Genomic DNA, 23,784 nt, shown 5'->3' on the forward strand with positions numbered 1-23,784 from the left:
CATGACATGGGGACCTTCCCTCAGCCCCTCACCGCAACACCGGAGGGCAGGGGGTCACCTCCTAATGGGCCCCCCAGGGCCCTGGGGCGGGGCGGCCGGCAAGGGACCTCCCAACCCTTCCGAGGGGCCGCTCTGCGCTCTCCTAAAAGCAAGTTCCCTGGAGTTTTCCCCTTTGGGGACTGTGGGTCTGGGGAGGTGGCCCCTCCCTCCCTCCCTCCCTCCCTCCCTCCCTGGCGCACTGCGAGCCCAGGCGACGCCCCTGCTGTTCTTACCACGTCCACCTGCAACTCAAGGAAAATCAACACACAGACAACAAAGTGTTTTCTACGGAAACTGTTATTTGCCGTTAAGAACTGCCAGCTACACTGGGGAGGTGAACATTCTCCGTAAGCCGCCTCAGAACCGGGACGGCTCCCCGTGGGTCGGGCCAAGGCCCGCGTCCCCCACGTACAACAGCGTGGGCTGCAGCATCAGCCCCGGCCGCCCCCCCCCTCCCCCCGACCGCTCAGTCGGAGCAACGCGGCCGCCTTCCCTGCTGCCCAGCTCTACCCCACGGTCGCCACTGAGGACACAGGTGGGAAATGGAAGTCCCCTCCATGGGCCACACGTGGGCCGGCAGGACGTGCAGGCACAGGGCAGTGCGCCCACCTGCCCGGGAGGACACGGAGGCGGCTTGTGGTGCAGGCGCCCCCGAGCCCCCGCTGCGCTTCCAGGTGGGACGCAGGCCAGTCTTCAGGACGGACGGCAAGCCCAAGCGGGAGGGGTGCAGTCTGGGCCCGGCCACAGGCTGAGGGCACGGGAGCCGACCTCTGTGCTCAGGAGGGTCCGGAAACCTCCCTGGTTCGTGAGGAACCGTGGGGCTGTGGGCTCTACCCTCAAGCCTGGAGGGAGGCCCTGGAGGGCAGCGTGTCCCCATCCCACCGCCCCCGTCCTGGCCCGGGGCAGCAGGTGCAGCAAGGACGGCAGCACAGGGGCAGCACAGGGGCGTCTGGAATGCTGGGACCGGCACAGGAGGTGTGGAAAGGCGCACCCCACTCAGGCTTTACCTGTGGCTCCGGGAGAGCAGACACGTCCCCGTCCTGGCGAGTCCCTCGCACGGGGACCTCCCTGGATCCCACCACGCCCCACCACCTTGCTACTTCGCTCCCCGGGGCGAGGAGAAGCCTTCTTCCAACCCGATCTCCCACTGAGGTAGCCCCCGAGGAGCACGCCAGGTGGGGCCGGGGGGCCGGCCGAGTCCGCGGGCGCCCCTCCGCCCTGCAGGTCTTCGGAGACTGACTTGGGACACGCCCGACAGAAATTCATGTCCTTGTAACTTCAAACAGGACTTTAATTCCAAAGCAAACCCAGAACCGAGCGCCCAGGAGGAAGCAGGGCAGAGGCGGCGCGCTAATGCGGGGCTGGCAGTGTGGCAGGGCGAGCGCTCGCGGGTGTGAAGGCTCCGCTCTCAGCAGCTCCCGGCCCGGCTGCGCGGGGCGTCCTGCGGCGGCTCCTCGGCGGCGCCCCAGCCGGGCCCTCTGGGCCTGCGCAGTCCCGGGGCTGGCAGCAGGGCCCCCGGAACAGGGCAGTCCTCCGTCCAAGGGCAGAGGCGGCACGGGGCACGGGCGTTCAGCGGACGGGCAGGCTGGATGGATGAAATGCAGCGGCGCCAAGCGCCCCGAGGCAGGGCCGGGCTCTCGACGGCCCCCAGGGAGGGCTGGGGGACACCGTCCCCCAACTCCAGGGTTTTCAAAGAGACAAGATTTCAAAGTCTTCATCTTCTGAATCAAAGAATCTTTCCAGGCGCTCTACGTCAGAAGAATCTAGAAGAAACGAGACGACACGTCATCAGACGCCTGGTGTGGGGTGTCCGGGGTGTGTGCAGCGCCCACCACACCCTGCATCTGGCCCGCTCGCCCTCGGTGCGGCAGGAGGCAAGAGGACCCAGGGCTGCCCAGCGGAGGCCTCGGCCCCCGGGGCTGCGGGTCCCAGCAGGCAGGTGCTTCGGCTGGCGAGGGGAGGGCAGGAGGGGGCGTCTCTGGGGCTGGTCTGAAAAGAGGACACGCTTCTTGCCGGAGCCCGAGAAAAGGGGCGGGGCTGGGAGGGCAGGGCTTCCCGTCCTGAGAGGCGGTGGGCACCCCCGGTACCGTCTGGGGACTGGTGGGACGTGTGTCCCGAGTCTCCAGTGCGGCACCCTGGCTCCCTTCTGGGCCGTGGACGGCGGGCTCAGTCACCATCCTCCATGATCTTCTCAGAGGGGCGGGGACCCAGGCCCCGTCCGCGTCAGAGCCGGACGGCTGCATGAACTGGATGTGCTCACGGCCTTCCTGCCGAGTCCCGGTCGTCTGTGTGCCACAAGTGGATTCACTTCAGGGAAACTGAGGGCCTGGGCAGGGAGGCGGCCCTGGGCCTAGAGCCAGTGGGCAGCAGGACACGGAGCCCACCTGTGGCCCGCACTCCGGGGCTGGCTCCCGAGCCGGACCTCGCAGAGACACTGTGCCGTCGCGGAGAGCCTCGCTCGCCCTGGCTCGCCCGGACCCGGGGCCGCGTGAGGTGCGCGCCCGCTCCACGCCCGGGGGCCAGGCTATCGCGCTCACGTGAGGCTGAGGACAGGCACGGGTCGTGCTGCTGCCCTCCCGGGCAAGGGCCAGGCTGTCGGGCAGCAGCCAGTCCCACACACACACACCAAGTGGTCACATCGTGGCCTCATACAAATCCTAAAGGTCAAAAGCAACAGGAACAAGACCTGGGGGAAGCAGCGACACAGGACAGGACAGCGCACAGCCCGCAGCCCGCCGCAACGGCCGTGGCCCCGCAGGCTCCGACTCACCTAGGGACAGGTTCAGGACGTCGGGGCAGGCCAGGTGGGACGGCTGCTGCTCCACCAGCTCGAACATGGGCAGGGCGCCTCCGAGCAGCGATAGCTGTCGGCAGACACAGCCGTCAGGCACAGCGCGGGGTGCAGCCCCCGCAAACCAGCAGCCGCGGGGGCAAGCTCCACAACGCTGACACCCGAAGCCGCCTCCGAAGGCCCACAGCAAGGTCTGTGCCACAAGTGACACTGCGGGCTGTGTGCCAGGTGCCCAGGCTGGCGCGACCCCCGACAGGACACCCCGAGATGGCCTTCCCCCAGCCCCCACCACACGCGGGACCCGCCACCCACCTGCCTGACTTGTTGGCACCAGTCATCGAAGTCGTCCTCGGTCTTACAGAAGAACCCCTGGAACAGAGGTGACGGCGGCGTGTGGCACGCGCCCAAACAGGCCGCAGCAGGTGCAGCGTGGAGCCCGAGGGGGCCTGAAGAGGCCAGGGGACTGGCCACCGAGGACCCTCCGCCCTGACTCACCAGGCCACCTGGACCCACAGTGCGCGGCACAACTCACCAAGAGGGCCTCCCACCCAGCGGCACCTAGACCCGGGGAGCCCCGGGTCCCAACGAGGACTGTGGGTGGGGGTGGCACTCAGAGCCGCCGCACACAAAGCCCCGAGCCCGGGACGCGTCACTAGGACTCCGGGCGCTGCCAGGGCTACGATACGATCGCGGGAACAGGACCCGGGGCAGGAGCTGCTCAGATGGGCGGCCTCCAGCCCCGAAGGCCACCCAGCCCGGCCCGGGCTTGGCGGGGGGAGCCGGGCAGCGCTCCGCGGGAAGACGAGTGCGCCTGCAGCCCTCTTCCCACCAGGCGGGGTCAGGGGTCACTCTGTGCCCACTGCCGACAGCACTACCGGCCCAGGCTGCTGCATCACCTGAGCCCCCGCTGCAGTCAGCTATGGGGACGTGCTTGCTGCCTCGCGCCAGCGGATAGGAACGCCACCCTGCAAGCTACAGCCCCGCACCCTCAGGCCTGCCCCCGGGGCCACGGACCCACAGGCCGCACGTCCAGAGACGCCCGCTTCAAATCTGCCTTGTCTGTGACTCAGTTCGTCTCTCCCTGGGGGACACCTTTACTTCCAGCTGTTTCTGGCCTCCTTCCCCATCAAGTGCATTTTGAGAGCACACAGGTTTGCATAAACCATCCCAAATTCCTGCCTTGTGATCGGAGCCGGGAAGCTCATTCTGGGAATCATCTCTCGGATACGTTAGGTCTAACAACTTAAAAGTCAAACCAAAGACCCCCAAGAGATGGCAGAGAGCAGGGGGTGGGAGGCTGCGACTGTTAAAGGGGCTCACACCCCGACCCCGCCAAGGGGGAAGGCCACGAGCGTGGGCTTAACTAAGACACTGAAAGCAAAACCCTAAGATCGGAGGCCCTTCCCTTCCGTTGTGAACAGAACTGAGCCCCGAGTGCTCAGGACACCTGCCCACAAGTCACGTGGTCAGAGGGGAGGGCAGGACGGACGGTGGGGGGACGCACCACGGCAATGGACGGGTCGAGCTCCCCGATGCTCATCCTGCTGGGCGGGTGCTGGCAGTGGAAGCTCTCGTCGGGGATGAAGCAGCTGTCGGTAAACTCCACCGCCGGCTGCGTCGTGTGGGGATCCAGGTAGATGAGCTCTTCACCTGGGGCAGGTGGGGGGAAGTCAGCAGGCGGCGGCACACCGGGGTCCCTTCAGCCCTGCACGTGGAAACCCCAGGGCTGGACGGCAGGCAGAAGTGGGAGGAGGGGCGCGTGGAGGCCAGCAGCGGCCAGCTGGGGACACCGCCCTCCCGGGAGCTGCTGCCGGACTGGCCACTGCGAGTCAAGCCAACACCCTAGGGACGGCTGGGCTGCCCTGCAGACGAGTCCCTGCTGCTCCGCCCCTGGCAGCTGGGGCGCGCCCGCGGAACCACCGCTCACCAACGTAGCCGATGAAGTAGTGGGCGCTGTTGGGTTTCCCTCCGATCACTCCCAGGGACTGGGGCATCATGAAGCAGCGCTGCAGGACACAGGGCAGGGCGGCCGGCTCAGCACGCCGGGGGGCGCACGTCCCCTCCCGGCCAGCCCCGGGGCCCGGTGCAGGGACGGGGGAGGGGAGTGGGAAGATGGGCCCCAGAGAGCCGAGTCTGGAAGTAATGCGCAGTTGTGACCAGGAAAGCGGCGCACACGCAGTGGGCCTGGGGGGGTGGAGGAGGGGCGGGCAGGGATCCCCACCGCAGTCGGGGCTGGTCGGGGCTGCCCGGGTGGAGGCCAGGAGGCGCCGCATCGAGCAGCAGTGTTGCAGTCCCCCCGCGGGCAGGGAAGACGCACCTTCAGGGTCTCCACGTAGGCCTCGTTGATGTCCGTGAGCCCCAGGCGCAGGGGGATGAGCAGCACCAGGGGTCTCCACGGGGCCGGCCTGTTGGTGACCTCAGCCCCAGCAGGGAACCCGTTACAGTGGCGGCTGGAATCCGCAGGAAGCGCGGCGGCCCCTGCACACGGAAGGCTGCCCCTGCACAACCTTCCTGAAAAACAGAGAAGTGCTTTCGAGGGCTGAACAGAGCCCGACGGAAGTTCACCCCAGAGGAACAGACGCATAATTAGTCTCGGAAACAGGTAAAAAAGTCAAGTGCTTATTAACACAACAGGAACCTAGGAAAGAAGTCTAAGGTTAATCCCACCGCCCCCGGAGGGAAAAAGAGCCAAACATTTTCTGTGCATGTTCAGGTCAAAACTGTTACCATGAAATAACATCTCAAGTGCAACAAACACCGCCGTGTCCCGGGAAGCAACAAGGAGCACGCCACGGAGCCACCACGCAGGCAGTGGGCGGCACTGGCGCAGACACCATCGGGGACCAGCCCTCCCCCTTGTGAGCGCGGAGACGACTCCTTCCTTCGAAGCACACCTGTAATCCCTCGGGGTGGTACCCGGGGCTTGGTGGTGGGGACGGGGACGCTCCAGGGGCCCCCAAACAGCATGTGCCCAGGCCGCGGGCACGGGGAGCGGAGACCGCGGGGAGCTCAGCAGAACCAGGACTCCTCAGGGAACCCGCTGGCCCCGGGCCCGCGGCAAAGGACACGGTGAGCCAGCCACCCTGCCAGCCGGTGAGCTGGACGCGAGGATGCTAACAGAAGCACCATGCAAGCAAAACTCCACGCCGCGTCCCCCTCAGCACCCCAGTCATCACAGGGAGGCAGAGGCACGGCCCACACGAGTGACCCAAGGACGCGACCAGAGGGCGGCGGCCTCGTGCCGCGGTGCTGAGGACAGCCACCGAGTATCGTTCTCAGGCAAGATGTTTACTCGGATCTAATCCTGACGCAGCGAATGCGTCGGTCGTGCGGCCCTGCAGCAAGCCGGCCCGGGTTCCGCAGAATGGCCGGGCTATGCAAAAGCAGGAAAATAACCCGGGATGGGTTTTCCGGATCAGAGGCAGCCGCACAGGTGTGGGGGCCACACACAACCCCGGCCCCTCGCCCACGGCCTGCCAGAGAGACCCCGGGGGGCGCAGCAGGGAGGCGGGTGTGTGGCCCGCAACACTGCAAATGGCGGGATCTCCTGTGTACCAGGCACCCACCAGGGTCTCGCTCCTCTCCCAGCACCCCGAGCCCACCAGCCGCTGCCTCAAGATGCCGACCCCGCCCGCCTGCATGTGCAGACAGCCAGGCCCGCAGGACCGCCTGGCTTCAAAGGCAGCTATGGCTGTCGCCATCCCCCGGACACTGGCGAAAGCGTCTGCCTCTGCAGTGGGGATGCGTCTCCAGAACACACGCCCTCGAAGAACACCTGGTTAAGAGCCTGGGAGCTGTTCAGCTGTGAAAATGCCCGCTCGGGCGCAGGGCGGCTCTCCTGCTCCTCTGCGCTCCCGGCCCGCACCCCCTGGGAGCCCCACGTCACCTCTGCTCTACTTCCGCTGCCAGGCTCTTGGCCCCACACGCGGTCTCCGCGTGCCTGTGCGCCCGCACGTCGTCTCCAACCTGTAACTCCTCCCCACCAGAGTCCAAGCGTCCCCGGGGTCTGCTGCACTCACCAAAGTCTAAACCCATCCAGGGCAGGCGCTGGCGGAGGCTGCTCTGCGGTCCCACGTGGCCCCCCAAGGAGGGCGGGCACATCTCAACCAGCAAGGCTCCCCCTGCCCTGGGCCGTCCCCCTGAAACGGACAGGGGAGGCGAAAAGCCAGCACTTTCTCTGGGAGGAGCTCCGGGGGCTCCTGAGCACCCCGGACGCCAGGACGGCCCTGGCTTGGCCAGGATGGGTTACCCAGCATCCGCTTTGCTGAATCAGAGCTCTCGCTCCCACACCGGAGACCTCAGGCAGCCTCCTGCGAGCCTGCCTTTGCTGGGGCCCTCAGTAACCCCCACCCCCGGGGGCTCCTGAAGCCAAAAGCAATTAGCACGGCCATTCAGCATCCCCTTGCCTCAATGAACTGTGCCCAGGACCCCAGGGTCTTCCCAAGTCGAACCCAAAACGAGCACGCACCACTTGTGACTCAGGAGGGGAGGACTCCAGGGCCCCTGCCCACGGCTGGGAGGCCAGACCCGTACCCCAACCAGAACAGACCCACATGCCCCTCAGACAGCCCTGGCTCTGCGCCTCATCTCCTGCTCAATGACCTGAGACCCTGAGAGCCGAGAGCCAGGTCCGGGCCCCAGCTGACTCCTCCAGGCCCGAACCTGCACCTCCCCCCTGCCCAGAACACAGGTTCTGGAAATCAGCCCGTCCCTCACCCCTTCCTGGCACCGTACCGGGGAGACCTGGCTGGCGGGTGACCGGGTCAGCCCGGAGGTTAAGTGGTTTCCCCAACACGAGAGGCAAGAGAAACGCCACCTACTGGGAACGAGCAGCCCGACAGCAGAGGGCTGCAACGTCCCACCACGGAGGATGCTCAGCTACCGAGCAAGGGCTGCTCTGAACGACAAAGCCAACACTGGGAAGACCGGGGTCTCACCATCAGTAGGAGCGGCTTCCGTGGTTTCCTCCCCTATTCTCTGTACATTTCCAGTTTCCAACGTTTCACAAAAATTTCAAGAAATAAAAGTGAGAAGAAGGGAAAAACATCCTTCCTTGAGTTCGGGCCCCTAGTTTGTCAGCTCTCAGGGGCACAGGGTCAGCGTGCGGGGAGGGCTGGCAGGGCAGAGTGCGGCTGTGCGCTGGGAGCCCGTCCACCCGTCCTCTGTGGGGCGCACATGCACACGCCAGCAGTCACGGCGCGAGGCCGGCCTCCACCCGACCAGCCAGGCCACAGGTAAGCACGCTCAAAGGGCTCCATCTTGGGTAAAATTCAGAGCAACGTCTTTGGGGAAACGTGTTCCCAATAAAAACTAAGACGTTAGAGTTTTGTCTGCTTGGTTGTGTAACAGGACGTAGACTCCAAGCTCCACGCTGTCTCGCGAGAGGCCACGTGCCAAACGGAGCCATCACGTTCCTCTTGGACTAGTCTGGCACGCCCGGACTCCTTGAGGTCCCCAAAGCCCTGCTCCCCTTTCCTTAGGCCTGGGCTGCAGACGGTGCGGCTGCCAGCTGTCCTTGCCTCTCCCTGCGGAGCAGCGATGCCCATCAAGGCCTCAAGCAGGTGTCTGCCATGAGGACACAGCTCGGGTACTAAGTAACGCAGCTCTGCAGGGTCCAGGCCCTTCCCCTTGGCCTGTGTCCGGGCCCCGCCCCACGGCCCAGGAGCCGCTGCCCGAGGCCCGCACCCCGTCCACTTACTAATGTCCTCCATCACCACCGTGTTGTCCATGGCTATGTGGACCGCCAGGGCGCTCCAGGTGTCGAAGACAGCCAGTTTCCTAACAGAAGGGGAGGACACAGCAGTAAGCCTTCACAGTTCAGACCTCTCACCTCCGCGAGGCAAGCAGAGCAGAGATGAAAGTCCCAGCGGACGGGAGTGAAGCTGAGGCTGCAGCCTGCTTCCTCCCACCTGGCCCAGGGCGCCTTCCCTCACCCCAGCTGCCGCCTGGGGACAGAGCCCTGCTGAGGGGCATCGTTTCCTGATGTAGCTGCATGAAGAGACAGGAAATGCAACACAAACCCTGTGCCAGACCCCGCAGGTTTCAGCAACTCAGGCAGGCCCAGCTCCCCCTCACCCCAGAAGTGATGGACTGACCAGGGCAAGGGCGACCACACGAAGCCCCTCCTGATAGGAAGGCCAGGGGAGCAGGTGAGACACTCCACTGGCCGCTGCCCCGCAGGCCACATACAGGGCTGAAACCCACTGACATGCCAGAGACAACGCAGGCTCCCTGGTGCTGCCGTTCCAGACAAGAGGAGGGTGAAAAGAAGTAACTGTGTGGGCAGTGAGCACCACGGCGAACAGAGCAGTAGCCGGGGGCAAGACCGAGGCAGGGCAGGGAGGCCTTGATGCGAAGGCCGACCCGAGATGCCAGGGAGCAGGTGCAGAGGCCCGGGGTGGGTGTGCTGGGAGCGAGCACAGGGCAAGCGGGGGAGGAGGGGCACGCCCACTACACCTGCAGTCAACTATGGACGTCCTCAGCAGAGAAGGGGCACAAGACCGACTTGTGTTTTATGAAGATCACACCCACCTACCGGTATTCTAATTTTATAAGATTTATTGATTTAGGGGCACCTGGGTGGCTCAGTGGGTTGAGAGTCTGACTTCGGCTCAGGTATCAGGGTCTGGGATGGAGCCCCACACCAGTGGGGAGCCTGCTCCTCTCTCTCCTTCTGCCCCTTCCCCTCTCTCTCTCACCCCCCACTTGTGCACACTACACTCTCTCTCCCTCAAATAATCTTTAAAAAACATTCATTGATTTACTTTAGAGAGAACATGTGAATACCAGGGAAAGGCAGAGGGAAAGGGAGGGAGAAGGGAGACTCTCGGGCAGACTGCTCACTGAGCACGGAGCCGACAGAGTTGGGGGTGGGGGCTTGATCCCATGACCCTGAGGTCAGGACCTGAGCCCGAATCAACAGCCAGATGCTTCACTGAGCCACCCAGGCGCCCCAACACCTTACTGGTATTTTAAAAGAGACTCGAGAATATCAAAGAGAAAAGACCAACAAGGAGGTGGAAGAAGGGGCTTGGAAAGGGTGAGGACAGGGAGGCCACGAAGGCTAGGTGCAGCCTAGACACGTCTGGATGGGATGTTGAGAAAAAGAACCTAGCACAATCCCAGTTTTTGGCCTATGGTCCCGGAAAGACAGCACTGCCTTCCCTGTAGAATGAAGAGGCCGGGGACAGGGAGGAGGGTCAGCTGTGGGTTTTGGCTGTTAGGCTGATGTGCCCCTTGGAAATCCAAGGGCTGCTGCTGAGCAAGTATCTGGACCTCAGTCTGGGGTCTGGGCACAAGTCAGCACTGGCGTGTGACCCTGGAAGCTGTGCCTGTGCAGACAACAGCGAACACTGTGCAGATACAAGACAGAAGTGGCCAAAGGCCCACACCAGCCCTGCAGTGCTCACGGGCAGGTGGAGGGGCCAGAATGGAGCCATCAACCATCAACGGGGACCCGAGAGGGCGGCTGTACCGCCCAGGGTTCCGTGAGGACACCTGCTGAACCTGAGTAAGCAGAGGGCCCACACCTGGCCCTCGGATGAGACCACGTGGACACCAGCCTGGAAGGAGCTGCTCCAGGGCAGCAGTGGGGGCAAAGGGAGCCCAACCGTAGACCACGCAGACACCCCTGGGTGCAGGCACACACAGAGCTACACGCGCAGACTTCCACAGCATGTGGACCACACAACAGAGCACACGTGCAAACCACCCCCGCTGAGCACACATAGGCCACGCAGGGACTCTGCTTCCGAGCCATGCAGGGCTGGACCCAGGGCTCTTAGGGGCGTGCGGCAGGGGCTGAGTGCACGTGAGGCCGGGTAAGGGGACAGAGAGACAGCGGGCGGGCTTGGGGATCAGCTAAGAGCCGGGTGTGCGAGCGAAGGGAGCGCCCCGGAGGAACCCGAAGAACCTGACAAGAGCAGCCAGCTGGAGGACAAGGCCCTTTGCTGCAACGAGGGTGAGAGGGCTGGGGGACGAGGGAGGGGAAGGGCCAGTTCAGATGCCGCGTGAGGAGCGCGGGGAGCAGGGGGCGGGCGGCAGATGCACGGGTCACGATGCGGAGCTGTGGACACGGTCCGAGGTGGTGAGGGTGGGGTCAGCACAGGGGCAGGGCCCACGGGACCCACCCTGCACTGTCGCTCCAGGCCAGCTTCAGCCTCCCTGACCACCAGAGAGCACCTGAGTGCATGCGTCTGTCTGATGGACACATGGAGGCCCCACCCAGCGAGTGCCATTGGGATGAAGACGCTCATCTGCCAGGAACGTTCCCCACGGGAGACCACCTGGCGCGTCACCTGAGGACTCTCAGGAGGACCGCCAGGGAAGGGAAAAAGAACCCTTGTTTCCTTCAACAATGAGGATTCAGGAGAGTTCACGCTCCTGCTACCCCCGAGGAACCTGCAGGGACGGGGCTTGACACATACTTGAGCACCTGGGCGACGGTGTTGGGCCCGTACCACTGGCCGATGGACTTGCCCTCGCCAACTCCCATTTGCGCTGTGGGAAACACATGGGATTAGACGTGCGCCCCAGCCACCCCCCCCACGCCCGCCAGAAGAGGCCAGTCCTGGCCTCATGCGGCAGCGGAAACACTCCACAGGAAGCCTGGACAGGTGCACCCACCCCCGCCCCCGCCCCCCGCAGGAGCTCCTCCAGGGAGGACGGAGGCCACCTCAGGGTCCGTCCCACACGACAAGTCAGGATGCCAGCCCTCCGATACGGAGCAGCCTGGAGGAAACTAAATGAGTCAAAGCTATAGCTTGACTTCCTTCTGTGAGAGCGTGACGCTCCACAAAGAGGCGCGCACACAGCCCCACCCCAGGGCAAGGACAGCCTGGCCCCAGCAGCAGCCCCTGGTGGCTACGGGCCGGGGCACCCACACCCTCTCGCCTCGACATCTGACAGCAGAGAAGCTGTCGGGGGACCCCACCACTCGGCCTGGTCTAGGCGGCGGACGCGGGCACACTCTGCAGCCTCCCACCTATCTGGTGAATGGAGTAGTAACTGTCCTTTCTGTCGATAAACGCGTTGAGGACGTTGAAGTAGCTATCCGGCTGCCTCTTCCGCTGTGTCCACCTCCAATCTGTCGGAGAGACGCAGAAGTTGTTTTACCCAAACAGGAGAAAGAAGCTTTACGTTTATAAAACACTCAAGCCACAGGTGACAATACCCTCTTTTGTTTTTTTTTAATTTTTTTTTTATGATAGTCAGAGAGAGAGAGAGAGAGAGAGAGAGAGAGAGAGAGAGAGGCAGAGACACAGGCAGAGGGAGAAGCAGGCTCCATGCACCAGGAGCCCGACGTGGGATTCGATCCCGGGTCTCCAGGATCGCGCCCTGGGCCAAAGGCAGGCGCCAAACCGCTGCACCACCCAGGGATCCCACAATACCCTCTTTTGGAATCTAAAGTTAAAAGCTAAATTCTCCAGGATTCCAAACCATCAAAAACAAGTCCATACAGAAAGCAAAAAAAGGTTCCAGTGACACGATTTCTAAAAGACAAATGTTCACCAGAACTCCTTAAACTCACTTTTTTATTTTTATTTTATTAAAAATATTTTATTTATCCATGAGAGAGAGAGAGAGAGAGAGAGAGAGAGAGAGAGAGAGAGAGAGGCAGAGACACAAGCAGAGGGAGAAGCAGGCTCCATGCAGGGAGCGTGACGTGGGACTCGATCCCAGGACCCCGGGATCACGCCCTGGGCTGAAGGCAGCGCTAAACCGCTGAGCCACCCGGCTGCCCTAAACTCACTTTTTTAAACCAACGAAAACTAGTGGGTCACCGCTCAAGAAAACCCAGAATCAGGGTCTGTGTTGCAGGTGGGGACCTGCTTTGGTTAAGCTAAGCCCACAGCCCTGTTCGCTCCGAGAGCGCTGGCACTCTGGGGCCGAGACTCACCGCGGCCTAAGTGGCGGCACACCAGGGCCTGGGCGAAGATCATCTGTCCGCACCGCAGCATGCAGCCCCAGCCCGTGTCCGAGGTGGGGCCGGTTCCCCCTGTGGCAGGGGACAAAGGAGAGGCCCCGCCGTCAGATGGCCCAGCGGGTCAGGGCTCCTCCTCTCCACCTCAGGGGACAGGCCCTGTAGGTCCTGCTCACGCCGGGGGGCACATGTACTGGGCAGAGACCTGTCCTGCCAATCCCTCCAACTGGGCAAAATACACCAACAAGTCAGTCACAGAGGACTGAGAATGTGTGGAAAACACATGGAAAGACCCTACACCTCAGGAGTAACCGGGGAAGCTCCAAGGCGGTCAGGAGGCCGTGCCTGCCGGCACCGGAAGGGCACCAGGCGGCTGCTGGGAGAGCGGGCCCCAGACGCAGGAGGGCAGAACCGTAACCCGGGGTGCTCGGTGCCCCGGGGCCCGTCCCTGTCACGCCCACGGCCCAGGCCCCACAGGGACAGGGGACGCCCGACATCCCAGCCAGCAGCACCTGGAGCCGAGGGCAGCCCCTCCCACACGTGGGTGGACGAGGCGTCAAGGGGCAGAGCGGCAGCGGGCAGAGGAAGCATAGCGCTCTGGGCCTGCCGCGCCAGCTCCTGTACGCACCGGCCACCTGCGGCAGGCACCCTTGCTCTCAAGGGCTCCACCAAACACAAGGCTCCCCTCGGCCTGACCTCACTGTGAGTCCCGACGGCAGACCTGCGGGACAGCGGGGTCCCTCCCAGGCCTGCACAGGCCCCGGCCCGGCGCCTCCACCCCTGCCTCCAGGGCGGAGCAGAGCAGCCGCAGAGCAGGTGTGAGAATCTGTGGCATGAACGACCCCCGGAGCACACCTGCCGAATGCCATCATCTAGTGGCCTGTGGTGGCACCGGCCTCGTTTCCCCACACTGCAGCACTCTGGAACATCGAGCACTGCGGCTACACCGCATCTGTCTCCCTTCCGAGAACCCAGGAGATCAGATCCCAGTGAGGGGCCAGAGACCAGCCGCCAAGGAGCTGGAGCCTCCCAGTGCCGAACCTCTGGTGGCGGCTTCTCCCATCAGCAGAGGCAAGGCCAAGACTGGGGCCCCTCCTCTGTCCAGCTCCAGGGCCACGACAAGGAGCCAGCCGCCACGGGATGTACGTTACTGCCATGTGAAGACGTGGCACATCAGCCTCACCCTTCAGCTCTCCCCACAACCAGGCATGGAACACATGGGGAAAGGCGATGGACATGGAGCAAAGGCCTCCAAACATCCTGGACCTCCTGTTACAGCCGTGACCCAGGACACAGTTCAGACGCACAAACCGAAGCTGCCTGACTTCGTAACACACGATTCCACGGTCCGTTCTGCTCTACGTGCCTGAACGCCGCTTGTGAAACATCATCCTGATCTGAGGTCCCAGGAAGAAATCACGACTAGCATCGGAAAATCCTTGCCCTGGGGAGAATCCGGAGGATCGGACCCTGCCTCCGCCACACCAGGGGCCAGACCTCAGCCAGCGTATCTCACTAGGGTCGCTGTGAGGCTCAGGATGAAGCGACAAGTATCCCACACCCAAGTCAACCCTATAAACCTAAGTTTCCCTCCCCGTAAATCGTGTACATCACGGGTTGTGAGAGACGGGATACTTACCGATGGCTGGGAAGTTTTTCCTGTATGTAAACCAAAGCCTGGACGCCACGTCGGACAAGATCTCATCCTTTTCTAGGGATTGTTTAAAAGAAGAAAACACACAAAGCCTTAACTTCATAGATCACGTGCCATAAAACGTTAACAGATAACTATTATGACCACGAAATGCTTTTTGTAGATTGAGCCTGAGAGCACAGCAGGCTCCGATGTGGCCAATACCTGTGAAAATGCTGTATTTTCTACCCAGTATCCACACAGGCTCTGAGGTCTCCGGGAAATCTTCAAATTCAGCAAATCGAAGAGTGTCGTAGGTCAGAGTAGCTATTGAAACCAAACACACATTGATCCCATTTTTATAACGTCATGAAACAGCAGCGGAGATCCTTCCCAGAACTTCTGTGTCAAGAGCCCCGTGTAATTCTGTGTCCTGGTAGGGCCGGGACAACCACCAAGGACAGGGCAAGCCACGGGGCAGCACCTCCGGCCGCCCCACCCGAGCCCGGCCTTTCCGCGGAGGCCCCACAGAGGGAAGTACCTGATGTAAGTACTCGCTTTAAACTTAAACCTACAGGACAAAAGAAATCCTTGCGTCGCAGCGTGCAAGCGAGGCCACACCACATAACAGGTGGGGTTGGTGTCCCCTAGGAGCAGGTGTCCAGAGGCCGTGGGGAAGGGGGAGCTTCAGGGGCAAGAAACACAAGCTGGGGATGATGATGACAAGCAGCTGTGGAGGGGCAGGTACTACTCCTGGGTGGGACACAAACCCCCAGAAACAAACAGACCTTTCGGCAAAGTCCTTGAGCCTCTCACAGCTGTTTTCACTCAAGGTGCTCCTGGAAGAGCATGGCCACCAGCTCCCACCTGCTAAGAAGGTCACTGTGTGTGGAGCTCACAAGATCTAAGCACCGTTTTGTTCTGTTGCCTCAATTAAGCTAGAGACGCCCCGTGTCCCTCTCTGTCCTTGGGAGCCGGCTGAGGAAACGCTCTGCTCACGGTCCCCAGACTCTGCAGAGCCCAGACCAACACCCGTGAGGCCAGGGGCACGGTGCGTCCTGGGTCCCCAACTTTCCAGCTGCCCCTCATGGAAGCCCAAGCACACAGAGCTTTCACCTGCTGCCTCTCAAGCCTCAGTGGGACCCAGTCCCTCGTACCTTCACCTGCAACTTCCCAGATAACTCTGGAAAATCAGTTATAATACTTTCTCCCACAACTGAATTTAATTTTTAATAGCCCCGCTTATTATATATTATATATGTCCTATAACAATAACATCCGTTTTTAAAAACTCAAAGACCACAAAAACATTATTAAAAACCCATCTGCGGGATCCCTGGGTGGCGCAGCGGTTTGGCGCCTGCCTTTGGCCCAGGGCGTGATCCTGGAGACCCAGGATCGAATCCCGCGTCGGGCTCCCGGTGCATGGAGCCTGCTTCTCCCTCTGCCTGTGTCTCTGTCTCTCTCTCTCTCTCATTCTGTGTAACTATAATAAATAAAAATTAAAAAAAAAAAAGAAGTCTCTGTGTAGATCCATAAAGGAAACTGAACGACACCTGTGATTTCCTCCTCTATCCTAGATGACACAGTCACTCCGTGTAGACGCACGGCGGCAGCACACGGCAGCCAGCCTCACAGCACTGTGCTACACAGAGGTCCGCGCACCCTGTCAGATGCCCCTCACGTGCCTGGTGCGAGCACCCCCGGCATCCTCCGGCACCGGGCACAACCCCTTGGGGATGCTGGAGTGCAGGGCGGGCTCTGGCGCCTGGCAGCAGAGACTCAGATCCCAGCTCAGGCACTCGCAGGTTGTACGTTCTTTGGGCCCCTTGACCTCTCAATGTAGAGATTTCCTTACTCATAAAATGGAGGGAAAAAATAACAGGATACCCTCACAGTGCAGCTGCAACGCGTCCATGAACCTTCCCCACGAGGTGCTCACACAGAAGCTGGCAGACACAAGGCCTCCAAGGTCAGCTGCTGTCATTAATATTGAGGACACAGAACTGCAGCCTCAGAGGCACGCAATCTTACGACACTCAAAAGGCTAAGCTGGATGCGCAGCTAATTCCCAGTCACAGGGCTGGGAAAGCAACGCTCCTGAACAAAGAAATACACGGCAACAGGAGACCGTCTGCTGCTTCAAGCACTCTCCAGTTCTCAGCTCTGCCTTCCCTTCTTTCCACCTGAAACCTGACAGCGTCAGGGCAGTCCTGTGCTTCTGGAACAGGCCGCGCTGCCCGGGACGCGAGCGTGATGGCAGGTGCCGGGGGCCCCCACTGGCCGGGTCCTCGCAGTGGCTCCACTCAACGTGTCTGACTGCCAGTGCTTCGACGGAGCCAACTGAGCTGTCTACGGTTAGGAACCACTAAAGCCTGGGTTTCTCTGGCCCTCCCTTCTTACATAAGATTACGTGTTTCTGGGGCAGCCTCGGTGGCTCAGTGGTTTAGCGCCGCCTTCGGCTCAAGGCGTGGTCCTGGACCTGGAGTGCCAGGTCGGGCATGGACTCCCTGCATGGAGCCTGCTTCTCCTTCCGCCTGTGTCTCTGCCCCTGTCTCTACCTCTCTCTCTCTGAGTCTCTCATAAATAAATAAAACCTTAAAAAGAAAAAAAGATTACATGTTTCTGCACGTCATTATGAATGCCACGTTGGAGTGAAAACACGTTCTATCTTCTTGGGGAGCTGCAAACATCACGGTGTTTCTGTTACTTCTCTATTGTCAGGACCTCTGGCCTTTAACCAACACGTAGATTCAAACCCAAAAGTCTACTCTCCACGAAGGAGGACACAAACAACTTGTCTGATAACAAGTGATAACACGGCAGGACCCTAGCTCTCATCCTGCCCTACTGGAGCCTTGACCCTTCAAAGGCTGCAGCCGTGAACTAAAGATGCGGAGACGGCTTGCGGCCCAGAGGCTACCGAGTGCTGTGGGGCACCGCATATGTCAAAGGACCACAACCCGGTATCAAAGGTGGGGCACCTTTGAAGTTGAGAGGTTTTCATCACGGAGGTGGCAAATGCAAAACAGGCGTATTTCTTAGGTTTACTAGCAAACTTTATAGGCAACCACGCCAACTTCAGAGGGAAAGAAGAAGAGGTGTTCTATTAAGTTAACACTTCATCACCAAATTTCCTACTATAGCCAACTGAATTACGGGTTGTGTGGCCTCAGATTCTTTACTGCATCGGCCAAATGCAAATAAGGCGCCAGACGCACTCAAAGGGAGTGAACTCCTGGGAAGTGACCCCAGCTCTTGCCAGATTTAGCAGGAGCCTCAAAGTGAGGGTACACATCCATCATCTGCGGGGTCCCTCAAGAGCACTCACATGCCCACGTTCCCCCTCACCCGTCGCATCGCTGCTTTTCCTGCCTCTGCCCCCCCCCCAAATCCCGCCTCTGTTGGGTGCGAGTCACACGTGCCTCTGGAATTGCTGCCGACACACTCCCTCCATGGCACTGCAGCGTCCTCGGACAGGGACCGTGTCCCCCTGTCGGTCCCGAGGGACACTACGCAGGGAGTGTGTGTCCATCAAGCCTGTTGAACACAGTCCCCGCTGGGGGCAGCACAAAGTCTGACCCTCACTCAGTGGAGGCCTTACTGTGCTCATCCCTCAAGGATGGTGTGAGGAGGAAACAGGAAAAGCTTTGCCCCATGCTGGGTGACAGTAGGCACATTTTGGGGTGGGTCCCCCGGAAGTCACCAGAACGAGTAAGTTGGGGGCGCCACCGTGTGGAATGAAGACCAGCCTCCACATTCTGTGACAGGTGTGCCACCCGGTGCAACATACACAGGACACTGACCCAAACAGGGAATTACCTCGGAACGCTGAATCTAAGCAACGAGCATCCTCCCAAGACTGGGTCTCGGGGGCAGAAGCCAGCCATCTGACACAGGCTGGCTCAACGTCCTTAGGCTTCCACCCTGGAAAACGAGCACGGAGTCCCACGGACCTCCAGCAGTTCCGACCAGGAAAGCAAGTGAAGGACGTCTCGTCACCGTGCAGCCGTCACAGTCTTGACCGGCCGTTGGTGGCTCTGCACTGTCCCACCTGCAGCAGAGGACACTGACACCTGAACGAATGCCGTGGCCTGGGCACCCTCATGGCTCCTCACGGCTCCCTCTGGTGGAGGCACTGCTCACTCAGCACCAGCCGCCATGCCTGGACCAGGCCACCACACTCCTGAACCTTCCAGACCTTACCCTCTGAGGCAGAAAGAGGTTTTTCTAAATACCATCCACGCCTGATGCTCAATTTTCTAATCTCTATGAAGATTTGTTTGTGGAGACAAAGAGCCCACTTGCTCGCTGTAGGATGCACGGCCCTGGTCCCCCGGCCACAAAGTGGGGCATGGCTGCTGGCTCTGCAGTGAGGTGGGAACGCAAGGCTAGTGCCAGGTCCCAGCAACAGTTTCCAGAGCCTCCTCCTCCTTTTTTTGGTATTATTTCAAGCCTCATAATCTGTAAGATAAAACGAAATCTCCCTTGCCCCTTACAAAACGCCACTTTTATCATCGGCAGTCGTTTATACAAAACACATATTAGCGCTTCTGCAGAATGAAAACTGTTACAGAACACCACTTCAGAAAACAGTTCAATAGAAAAACTAGTACTTTTCTATTTTTTTAAAAAAGATTTTATATATTTACTTTGATAGCATGAACAAAGAGAGGAACAGAGGAAGAAGGAGAAGCAGACACCCCGCGGGGAAGGGAGCGCGACATGGGGCTGGGTACCAGAATCCTGACCTGAGCCGAAGGCAGACACTTAACCACCTGAGCCACCCAGGGGCCTCCTAACTTTAGTTTTAAAACAGAAAAGTTTGGGGCACCTGGGTGGCTCAGGTAGTTAAGTGTCTGCCTTTGGCTCAGGTCAGGATTCTGGGATCAAGCCCTATGTCAGGCTCCCTGCTTCTCCTTCTGCCTCTGCCTGCCACTCCCTCTGCTTGTGCATACATATGTGTGTTCACTCGCTCTGTCAAATAAACATATAAAATCTCTAAAAAAAAATATATAATATATATATATATATATATAAATACATATATAAAATCTAGAGGGGTACCTGGGGGGCTCAGTGGTTGAGCATCTGCTTTGGGCTCAGGTCATGACCCCGGGGTCCAGAGATCGAGTCCTACGTCGGGCTCCCTGCATGGAGCCTGCCTCTCCCTCTGCCTGTATCTCTGCCTCTCTCTGTGTGTGTCTCTCATGAAAAAATAAAATCTTAAAAAACAAACAAAAAAACTAGAGTTCACAATCAGTAACATCCGCACAGGTTTGGCCAATATCAGGAGGCCACTGCTTTCTCAACTCTGCTCAGATGGACCAGCTTCATGAAGGCTTGAGGCCAGGAGTCCCTGCATCCTTCCCAAAGAGAGCTGCCCCAAATTAATTAGGCCTCAAAATAATCTCATCACCACCACACATGGTATCATATCATATATGAAACAGTTCACATGCCTCCTGAGTGAAAAGCAGTCAAATCTTGAAAAGAATCCCAGTCTCCAGACTCCCAGGAAATGGTTTTGACTTCCACTAAGATGACACTCAGGGCAACCAATATTGACAGGTGTCACCCACCTTAAGAATGAGGCTGTTTCAGAGGCACTTTCCCTCACTTGGTCACTTGGGTCCCAGACACTTGATTTTCTACATTTTCCTCCAAGATGTCTGTGAGCACACCCGGAAGAGGAAGCAGAAAGCTTCACTACTACAGTAATTCCATTAGAAACAAACGTTTTAATATTATTTATCTGGCAGAAAAATAGAGAATTGTGCTAAACGGCGGTAACCAATTTGTCTCTACTTAGTACCAACCACACTGTAGTCACCAGGGAGAAGCACAAAACACACACCACTGCATTTCCTTTAGAGCTTACTGTATAACATCACTTTTCAAAGATATTTCCCCAAAACACCAATAGCTTCTAAGAGATTATGCTTTATAAATAAAACCAAAGGGTTCTATCCTTTCTTTAGAAAATGTTTACATTTAAAAACCAGGTTTACTAAACAAACAAACAAAAAAAAAAGGTTTACTAAGTAGTTACTTTCTATTTATTTTTAAAGATCGTATTTATTTATTCATGAAGAGACCCAGAGAGAGAGGCAGACTCCCTGTAAGGAACCTGATGCCAGACTCGATCCCAGGACCCGGGGGGTCACGACCTGAGCCGAAGGCAGACAGACGCTTAACCACTGAGCCACCAGGGTGTCCCAAGTAGTTACTGTTTAAAATCTCAGTTTCCCTGAAGATGCTGGCAGTTCAGTTCTGGATGAAAAAGAAGAAAAAGAAAAGCACCCGGAACATCAGCTATGCCAGAGTCCAGGAGATCTCACGCCCACGGGCACGCTGGACAGCACGCCACGCTGGGCCCGGCTGCCCCGCAGTTGAGCAGCCCCTCTCCCCACTGACACCTTATTAGCTAACAGACTACATTTACCCAGCAGACTCTCCAAACTGAAGCTCTCACGGCACAGAACCCGTACGCATTACCTCGATTACCAAGCAAATGCCAGACACAGCGTGAAGCCCTTGAGACGCTGGCTCTGTCCTCAAGGGATGGAGAGCACAGCTATGTGACTGCTGGCACGCACAGGTTCCTTGAGCCCAGAGCGTGCCTGGACACAGTGCCGGGGCTCCGTGAAGACCACCACCAGCCTGCAGTCGGCCTGCCGCTTCTGGACCTCCCCACGCCAGCCAGCAGCTCTTCTGTTTCCTCCTCCTCTCAGACCCTCCGCGTCTCATCCAAAGTGGCTTCCCACACACTTCGACCTCAGCTCCAGGCCCCTGGACATCACCACGTAGATGTCTAACAACAGTCAACACATACAGTCCAACAGCTCCCCCACCAAGCAAGACCCCCGAAGTCTTCACCACCAGTTTCTCAGTTCAGCCCATGAACCTCAGCACTACCTTCCACTCCTCACCCCTGCATGCCCCCTCCCACCCCATCGCTTCCAGTGTCTACACAGTCCTGTTGTCTCAACCCTCAAATATGTCCACAATTCAACTTCCTCTTCCCACCCTGAGGAAGCTGCCAGAGCCTCCCACTTGCCTAACCCAAACAGCTTCCTAGCTGGTCTCCTCGCTTCTGCCCAGGGCCCTCGGCAGGACACGCAGTGTGTTCTGGACACAGTAGCCAGAGCGAGTCCGCTAGACATACGTCCAGTCACGTGTCTCCCCCACTCAAAACCTTCCAAAGACTCACCAACTCGCTTAGAATAAACAAACACCCGAGTCCTCACTGTGACCCAACAAGGCCCCATGACTTGGCCAAATCTGTGTCTCTGCCTTCGGCTCCTACTTGTCTCACTCCCACCTGCTACATCCTGGCCACACTGACCCACTCGCCCTTCCCCCTGCGCTGCTCCTGGGTCTTGATCAAACGTACCCCCGTCTGCCCTGAGACTGTTCCCGGCCATCCTGGGATTCCAACCCCTCTAGCTCGGCCCACATCATTCTCCCACAGGAGCCATGTGGTTTCCGTCTCATCTGTTCACTTCTCTAGCCCCGGGGGTCTAGAACAATGCCCAATACAAACCTCCCATTCAATAATAAACGTACTTTACTGAACGAATCCCTACAAAAGCAACTGGGGACCTTGCAAGACTTGGTCGAGGAAGGACGAACCTGGGAGTCCAGAGGCTACAGGAGGCCGTACCATCAGTCAGCATGGTGTCGGAGAAAGCTCTCCACCACAGTCTCCAAATACCACGTGTGTTTTCATGAGCAACAACGGCGACCTCCAAATGTGAATACTTTCTACTTTGACATACCGCTCAGCGTCCCGTTAGGGTATCCTCAGCACGTGGCCACTCCTAACTTCAACCTGACGACTGCCACGTGCAGGGTAACGCGACCAACCCCGAGCTGTGCGGCCACCGTACCCAGGTCGCTCGTCTTAACAGTCTAAGGCATCCGAGCAGTTACGACTTCAAAAAAAAAAAAAAGTGGACAAATAGTTCTCTTCCTTTCTCCACCTCCAGCAAACAATAAAACACTCCCTGATGGTTTCTTTTTTAACAATTTTTAGAAAAAGTTTTATTTATTCCTGAGAGACACACACACACACAGAGAGAGAGAGAGAGAGAGAGAGAGAGAGAGAGAGGCAGAGGCCCAGGCAGAGGGAGAAGCAGGCTGCGTGCAGGGACCCTGATGCAGGACTCGAGCCCAGGACCCCGGGGTCACGCCCTGGGATGAAGGCAGACGCTCAACCATGGGCGGAACCACCCAGGCGTCCTGGTTTCTCTTTTTTTTTTTTTTTTTTAAACAAACTTCCCAAAGATAATGTGGTTAACATGCTCCGCTGGAAGTCAGGGCCGCGGCTGCTCCGGCACCCAACGCGGACGAGACACGACGCCACAGGCCACTGAAATACTGGCCACACGTGCCTGGATTCGTTTCCAAACCGAGATCTGGGTACCTTTACGCGGCCACTGGCAGGAGAGGAAGCCCAAGCAAACAAAGCCGTCCGGGGCGACAGGTGGACCTAAACCAGGTGGCGGCGGGGGGGGAGGGGAGGTGCCCGACCGGGGCGGCGCGGCGGCCCGCGTGGCGAGGCTCGAGGCCACCGAACAAAGAGCGCCAGCCGAGGCCGAGGCGCCCGCGGGGTCCGGGCTGTGCCCCCGACGGCGGCGGGGCGAGCAGGCCCGGGCCCCGCACATGCGCACGGCCGCCCTTCCCCGGCGCGCTCGGCCGCGGGAGCCCGCGAAGCTGAGACGTGACAAGGGGAGCTCAGCTCCTGGGCAACACGGAGAGGAGCCTGCACCATCTCCTGGGCACCGAATTACAGAATTAAACTTTAAAAATAAAAATAAAAAAGGAAGCGTGCGCTTGAGTGTCCGGAGGCCGCTCCTGGCCTCCAGCGGGCCGGGGCCGGGGTCGGGCAGCCCCGGCCTCCTCCGCCCGCCCCGCCCCCCCCGCCCCCCCCGCCCCGGGCGCTGCGGGCCGCGCTGGCCCCGCGCCGACTGTCAGCCCCGCGCCGGCCGCCCACGGACCCCGGCCGCGCCCCGCCCCGCAGCCCCGCGCCCCGGCTGCCCCCGCCGCGCCGCGCCGCGCCGCCCCCCCGCGGCCCCCGGGCCAGGACGCCGCCGCCCGCCGCCTCCCCGCGCCCGCTCGGGCCCTCACCTGCGTCCATCTTCCCTCTCCGGCCGCCGACTGAGAGCCGCGTCGCTCCGACGGTTCGGCAGCGCGACGCGACGGGCCGCCGCCGGGGCCAATCCGGGCCCAGCGAGCGCGGGCGGGGCCGGAAGTGCGGGAGGAAGTGCGCGTCCGCCATCTTGGCGTACGGCGGGGCGCGACGCCGAGGGCCGGGCCCGCGCGCTCGGCAACTCGGCGGCCCGCGGCGTCCGCCCCGGGGGCCCGACGGCGACGCGTCGGGCTGGCGGAAGCAGA

The 23,784-nt window shown here is 60.1% G+C and overlaps 1 protein-coding gene across 5 annotated transcripts; it reads right to left on the reverse strand.

The window, feature by feature from the left end:
- Nucleotides 1-1,309: 1,309 nt before the first annotated feature.
- On the reverse strand, nucleotides 1,310-23,683 carry ATG4B (autophagy related 4B cysteine peptidase). Of its 5 annotated transcripts, none has more exons than XM_055346197.1 (14): nucleotides 23,518-23,683; nucleotides 14,611-14,712; nucleotides 14,392-14,463; nucleotides 12,729-12,827; nucleotides 11,814-11,915; nucleotides 11,257-11,329; nucleotides 8,529-8,608; nucleotides 6,850-6,969; nucleotides 5,148-5,341; nucleotides 4,758-4,836; nucleotides 4,335-4,480; nucleotides 3,143-3,199; nucleotides 2,810-2,903; nucleotides 1,310-1,802 (listed from the first exon to the last, which is right to left on the reverse strand). In XM_055346197.1, the coding sequence occupies exons 1-14, from the start codon at nucleotides 23,666-23,668 to the stop codon at nucleotides 1,729-1,731; spliced, it is 1,443 nt and encodes a 480-aa protein (XP_055202172.1). In that variant the 5' UTR covers nucleotides 23,669-23,683; the 3' UTR covers nucleotides 1,310-1,728. The 5 variants fall into 5 exon arrangements, with proteins under 5 accessions (XP_055202172.1, XP_055202174.1, XP_055202176.1 ...); XM_055346199.1 differs by lacking the exon at nucleotides 23,518-23,683 and adding an exon at nucleotides 22,021-22,069; XM_055346201.1 differs by lacking the exon at nucleotides 23,518-23,683 and adding an exon at nucleotides 18,208-18,333.
- Between the last annotated feature and the right edge of the window lie 101 nt (nucleotides 23,684-23,784).

This window comes from Nyctereutes procyonoides, unplaced genomic scaffold (genome assembly GCF_905146905.1).
Source record: "Nyctereutes procyonoides isolate TBG_1078 unplaced genomic scaffold, NYPRO_anot_genome, whole genome shotgun sequence".
NCBI lineage: Eukaryota > Metazoa > Chordata > Mammalia > Carnivora > Canidae > Nyctereutes > Nyctereutes procyonoides.

What these genes read in the sequence shown, in the direction of transcription:
- ATG4B (XM_055346197.1), bottom strand. Translation starts at nt 23,668, where the DNA reads ATGGCGGACGCGCACTTCCTCCCGCACTTCCGGCCCCGCCCGCGCTCG. An exon ending in AAAATACAGCATTTTCACAG is followed by an intron (nt 14,464 to 14,610) that starts GTATTGGCCACA and finishes AACAATCCCTAG; the next exon opens with AAAAGGATGAGATCTTGTCC. An exon ending in CTACTCCATTCACCAGATAG is followed by an intron (nt 11,330 to 11,813) that starts GTGGGAGGCTGC and finishes TGTTTCCCACAG; the next exon opens with CGCAAATGGGAGTTGGCGAG.